The following is a 6,229-nucleotide window of genomic DNA, read 5'->3' on the forward strand; positions in this document are numbered from 1 at the left end:
GTGCACCATGGAATGGCCCTGTGACTATGGCAACACGATTGCTTTCCCCCGCAATACCTACTCAGCATGACCCTTGCAGCTGATGTAGTGAGAAAAGACTGGAACAATTTTCCTTTAAAAAAATGTGACTTCTTTATGTAATAAGCACTGAAGGATTAATGAAGTTCTCTTCAGCATATTATATAATATTCAGTACATTATACACCCTTATATTCCAGAAACACAGTATACAGCTCCAAATGTACCCAGCACAAGCTAATCTAGTTGGCCTATTAACTCACTTTCTCCCCAAAAGTATAACCACCTGGAAGCCATACCTAGATGCTGCATCTCATCTGCAGAAATGAACTTATGGGACACTTTAAAACCTGCTTGCTAGTTTGAGTCTACCATATCCAACTCAGGAGATGTCCCAGTAGTTTGTGCCTATATTAAGTCTAGTTCTATTGTGATCTCATCCATATTGCCCACTTCTTATTCCTCTATTATTTGTTTATTAAATAATAAAATTTAAGCATCACCAGTATATTAATTATACTAGTGGTCCCAACTTAGCTGTGCACCAGAACACATGGGAAGCTTTAAAAATTAGATTGCAAGGGGGCCTCCCTGGTGGCACAGTGGTTAAGAATCCTCCTGCCAATGCAGGGGACACGGGTTCGAGCCCTGGTCTGGGAAGATCCCACATGCCGCAGAGCAACTAAGCCCGTGCGCCACAACTACTGAGCCTGCGCTCCAGAGCCTGCGAGCCACAACTCCTAAAGCCCAGGCTCCTGGAGCCTGTGCTCTACAACAAGAGAAGCCACTGCAATGAGAAGCCCGCGCGCCGCAACGAAGAGTAGTACCCGCTCACCACAACTAGAGAAAGCCCGCACGCAGCAACAAAGACCCAACACAGCCAAAAATAAATAAATAAAATAAATAATAATAAAATTTAAAAAAAATTAGATTGCAATATGCACTACAGACCTGTATCAATATTCAAGGCTAGGATTCAGCAAGTTTGTATGGTTAACAAACATCCCAGGTGATTTCTATACAGCCATTCTATGAACTGGTTTGGGGAACAACCACCTTAAGAAATTATAGGCCAAACCAAAAACTTTAATTAGGAAAACTCTACTAACAATCATCTTAAGAAAAACGGAACACAAAGAAAAGGAAGAGTAACTTCAGTTTTCAAATATTTCATTGACTACCCAGAACAAAATATACTATCCTTTGCTCTCTTCATAGTCATAAGGTTATGGCTGATTCTTATGACTTTTCTACCAATCTAATGCTTTTGAATTCAAAGTTCTTCTACTGGGAGACTGATGCTCACTTTTATTACCCCGTTATTATCATTCCTATTTTGCCAATTCAGATGCAGAAGCTGAATTCAAGGTCATGTCGCTGGTGAATATGGAGATGGACTAGGAACCCAACCACTGGGTCTCCAGCCAGCCGGACCCAGAACTGGCTAACTCTGTCGTTTGGACATGCAGATGTATCTAAGTGAGTCAACACACAAAACCTCCAGGCATGCAGTCAGAGCTCTAAGGTTACCTTTGTCAAACAAGGCATGACATGTATAGCAGTTCTCTCTGGCCTCCATGTGTCAAGCATAAGAACACTATTTAGCAGTCACTCCCTGGGTCCAAATCAGCTGAAGTTCAAGTGAAATTCAGATTTGGCAGGCTTTGGTGGCGATTTTAGGAATATAGTAAAGATATCCTCAAAAGGAGAGTACAATACCTTTTTGTGGAGTATCTTCTTTAACTTTGGTAAGATTAGAAGTGCTGTTTACCTCTGTGCATCAATGGAACTCTGTGAAGTCATGGATTCCTCCCGGTTGAGGTCCAGAGCTAAGAACTACCGACTTTTAAACTATACAAAATCAATGTATGTAGCAGTACATCTCTAAGAATGGCTGTTAGTAATGCAAATTTCAGTTAACCTTGTTAGAGAATAACTGTGAGTCATGTAGGTTTTCAAACCTGTTTTTAATGATGGTGAAACAAGCTGATTGCACTTGGGCAAGGGGTACTTTATTTTATTTACTTCACATTGGAGCTCTTGATCCTGGCAAGTTTAAATGAACCTAAAAGGCTTCCTGAACCACGGTCAAGCCCATAGGGAGAAATTTTGTATATGTCTCTGTAAATGGGCAGATTCCTCTGTAAATATAGCATGTGATTGAAGCTCCCAGGGCGGAAACAGGAGAAGAGGCAGCCGGAGAGGAGGCACCTGTGAATTTTTGCGGGTGAGACTCAGATTAGTTCCAGCTACTAAGCTCCACTGTGAAGAGAAGCGGGCTTCTTTTTCAGATGCTAAGGCTGTCCTGGATTTCTAGGATAACTGGGTCCCAAACATAGGACATAAACGCCCCTCTCTTTAAGATAAAGGCCTTCTCTAATTCAAAGGCATGACTCATAAAGACAGTCCCCAGGGTAAAGTCATTTCCTTAGGAAAGTGAAATGCTGAGCCACCTGGATGGGTTTGAGTCACCCCCAGGTATAATTTGCTGCTTTGGAAGATTCCTCCATAGAGAGCACATCTGGGGATTCCTTTATTCGCATAAAAACAGAAAAGTACCTTTCTCTAGATAGGACCAGCCCGGATGCCTTCTCGGTGTTTGCATATGGCTTTGAGGGCAGAACGGGCTAGTGCTTTTCCTCACTGCATCCGAGGTCGGCCGGCCGTGTCTTCACCTTCCCTGAGAGTCAGCTGATGGAGCCCTCACTCGTCCGAGGAGGAGGGGATGGGCTCCTTCTTGCAGCTGCGGTGCTTGGCTCGGTGTCGTTGGAGGTGGTTGGACCGGGTGAAGGCCTGGCCGCAGTCTTCACACTGGTAGGGCCTCTCCCCGTTGTGCACCCGAATGTGCTGGGCCAGCTCCGAGGCAATGCGGAAAGCCCTGCCGCACTCGGCGCAGAGGAAGCCCTTCTTCCCGGAGTGGATCTGTTGGTGCCGCTTCAGGGTGGAGGAGCGCGCAAAGGCCTGGCCACACTGCGCGCAAGGAAAGGGCCTCTCGCCCGTGTGGATGCGCTGATGGCGCGCGAGGCGCGAGGGCTGCGCGAAGGCCACGCCGCAGTCGGCGCACTTGAAGGGCCTCTGGCCCGTGTGCAGCGTCTGGTGCTCGATCAGGTTGGAGGATTTGGTGAAGCACTTGCCGCAGGTGGGGCAGGGGAAGGGCCGCTCGCCCGAGTGCACGCGTTGGTGCTCCATCATCCGACTGGCCACGGCGAACTCCCGGTCGCAGGTGGGGCAGCGGAAGGGCTTCTCGCCCAGGTGCGTGCGCTGGTGGCGCAGCAGCGACAGTGGCTTGTTGAAGGTCAGGCCGCACTCGGCACACGGGAAGGGCTTGTCGTTGCTGTGCATGTTGCGCTGGTGTTTGCGCAGGTCGGAGGAGCGCACGAAGGCCTTGCCGCAGTCCGGGCACGGGTAGGGTTTCTCGCCCGTGTGCGTGCGGATGTGCTTGCGGTGGTCCGAGGACCAGGTGTAGGCTTTGTCGCAGAAGGGGCACCGGTAGGGCCGTTCGCCCGAGTGCACGCGTTGGTGCTGCTGGAGAGTGCCCCGGTGGGAGTACACCTTCCCGCACAGCTCGCACGCGTAAGGCTTGGCGCCCGGCGGCTTCTGGAAGGCCCGCCCGCCCCGCCGGCGCTTGTGGGGACACGCCTCCCTCTGCCCGCCCTCCCTGGCGCCCGCCGGGTTCTGGTCCTTAAAGCCCTTCCGCGCTTTGGCCAGCGCCTGCGCTGCCAGGTTGGCCGGGGTGGCCGACCCCTGGTCTGGTATATGTGTGTCCTGCGTGGAGGGGTCCCAACTGCCCGCCGCCTTGGGGACACACGCTGGAGAGGAGCTGTCTGGGGACTCGTCTACCCCTTTCTGTGCACAGAAATACCTTCCAGAACCAGGGAAGTTGGATGGGACACCTAGAGCAGCGTCCAGGTTTGCCCTCCAGTCTCCATCATTGCCAGCAGGTAATGGGTCCCTAGGAGGTTGCATCTGACCGAACCTCTTGTGTGAGAGGCTCCTGGGGAGGGCACTGGGAGTTGTGCTTGCTCTGGGGGAGTCCTGAGTCAGGGTGATCCTTGACTCATCTCTTTCCCAGCTGGCCTTCTTCCTAGGCATTGCCATGGGTTTCTTCCCCACGACTCCTGCACTAAAGGAGTCAGAGGATTTCTCTTCCTTTTTGCGGAACGGATGCTGCCGTGGCAAGTCAGTTTTGTCCTGAGTCCCTTGGGAGCTGAGCCTTGAATGGGCCTGCTGACCAGTGTCACCAGTGCCCCCTTTGTCTCCTGCCTGTCCATGGTCCTCATCCTCCCTCTCCAAGTTCATGCTCAGCATCCGGGGGTCAGAGCTGCAGAGAGGAGACGCCTCACCCTGTCCATCCTGGGGGTCCACCTGTGCCATATGTGCAGGCCCTTCTATCCCTGCTTCTCCGACACAGACCTTTACTTGGCTCAGGATACCTGCAAAAAAGAAAATCACAAAGAATGGACTTAATCACCTTCACGGCCACGGGGACTGAGTTCTCACTACAGATCTGTGTCCAGCTGGTAGCCGTGCCAGCCACATTGCTGCCCCTCACAGGCGAAGGAGGAGCTGGGCCCTGCTGAGAACTCCACAGTCACCCTTAATCCTTTGGAGGTCCCACTTGCCCGAAGCCGCAGGAGACAATGCTGTCAGGATGGCAAGCGTGGGGCATTTGTTGAGTGCCAGCTGTGCCCTGCCCTGCCCAGGGGCTCAAACACCAACTGCTAGCCAGGTGGGTTCTCTGTGAGCCTGGGGAAGAGAGAGGGCAGGAAGCAAGGTCTGGTCCTCCTCGGACCTCTTAAACTGCCGTCCTGGTCAGGAAGCTGAAAACCAGGCCGGCTCTTGCCATTTCTGGCAGGAGTGCAAGCCTGCCATCTCTTGATGGTGGCAGCTGGGACTGCCTCCCAGACACTGGACTGTGTGGGCCACCCCTTCCAAAGACAAGGACCAGCTCCTGGGAGAATGGGGGTGAGTCAGGAAGACACCAGCGTGTTCCCAAGAAGAAACCCAGCTGCCTCTCACTGCTTAAGGGGAGCTTCTCAGGCCTTTGCAGTGAAGAATCCCCTGCTGCTGGGCAGGGTAAACACATGCACCCAGGGAGAAAGGGATGCCCACCAACAGCTTGAACTATCTCTGAAGTATTGCTTCATCTTAAGTGTTCATGAGAATGTAGATTCTATGTCATGTCTGTTTTAACATGAAAATAGTGTTTTAAGTTACCTTCAGTTTAAATGTTTAACTTTTCCCCAGGTGTGCTGTATTTATCCCATGGCCTCATGTATTCCTGGCACACCCCCATATGCTCCCACGGGTGTACATACCCCAACTTGAAAAGTATGGACTTAGGGTTTTGACAGCAAGGCATGAGACAAGGGAGGCTTTGAGTTGCATTTTCTGATTGATTTTATTTTAGCTCAAAGGTACAAAGAAAGCCTGCTGGGGTTGGTCAGTAAGGATTGTTTGTGTGAGTTTTACAGGAGTTGCTGGAGTGAGAGACAGGCTACTGAGGGTCTCTGTGGAGGCCGGGGGGTGGGGAGTGGGACAGGATGGGGTGTAGGTGGGGGGAGGAGCAATTTCTGACCCGAGGGCTGAGTTTGCTTTGTTCTGGAGGGAACCTTCTGAGAATCCCAGAGAGCAGTATCACTAGCAGTTCCATTTTCTGGACAGATGTTATGAGTCAGGCAATGCGCTGAGCATTTCACAAGCATGACTTCCTTTAATCCTCCCAGCAACCTTTAAGATAGATGCTATTACTATTATAGTATCCTTTCCATTTTACAGACCAGAAAACTGAGGTTTCAAGAGATTACTCACCTGCCCAAGGTCACACAGCTCATAGACAGCAGCCGTGGGGTTTCTGACTTCAAGAAGCTGCCCTAGCTCCCCGATGTGGCCTCCACACTGAGGCCCTGCCCCTGGGCTGGGCCCTGCCCAAGAGCAGCTGCAGCATCGGGGGCGGGGGAGAGCCGCTGCTTTCGGAGGCATCAAAGCCCCTTGTGTTTTCTGGGCCAAGACACCTTGGCTACGGGGCCTCACGGCTGGGCTCCTCTCTGCCCCTGTTGACCCAAATTGCCCTGCACAGGAGGGGGAGGCCAGGCCATTGCCTGAGGTGGTTAGGCATATGAGTCAGTGAGTGTTTACTTTCCGAAAGCCGCTGCGCTCCTCCGCCCACCGTCCACCGCCTCTCAGAGGGATACAGGAGCGGTCTCAGCGC

At 51.7% G+C, this 6,229-nt stretch overlaps 1 protein-coding gene across 1 annotated transcript; it reads right to left on the minus strand.

The window, feature by feature from the left end:
- Positions 1-2,634: 2,634 nt before the first annotated feature.
- Positions 2,635-4,392, minus strand: ZNF648 (zinc finger protein 648). The gene has a single exon (XM_036830499.1). The coding sequence runs from the start codon at positions 4,390-4,392 to the stop codon at positions 2,722-2,724; it is 1,671 nt and encodes a 556-aa protein (XP_036686394.1). The 3' UTR covers positions 2,635-2,721.
- Between the last annotated feature and the right edge of the window lie 1,837 nt (positions 4,393-6,229).

The sequence above is a fragment of the Balaenoptera musculus genome, chromosome 1 (genome assembly GCF_009873245.2).
Source record: "Balaenoptera musculus isolate JJ_BM4_2016_0621 chromosome 1, mBalMus1.pri.v3, whole genome shotgun sequence".
Classification (NCBI taxonomy): domain Eukaryota; kingdom Metazoa; phylum Chordata; class Mammalia; order Artiodactyla; family Balaenopteridae; genus Balaenoptera; species Balaenoptera musculus.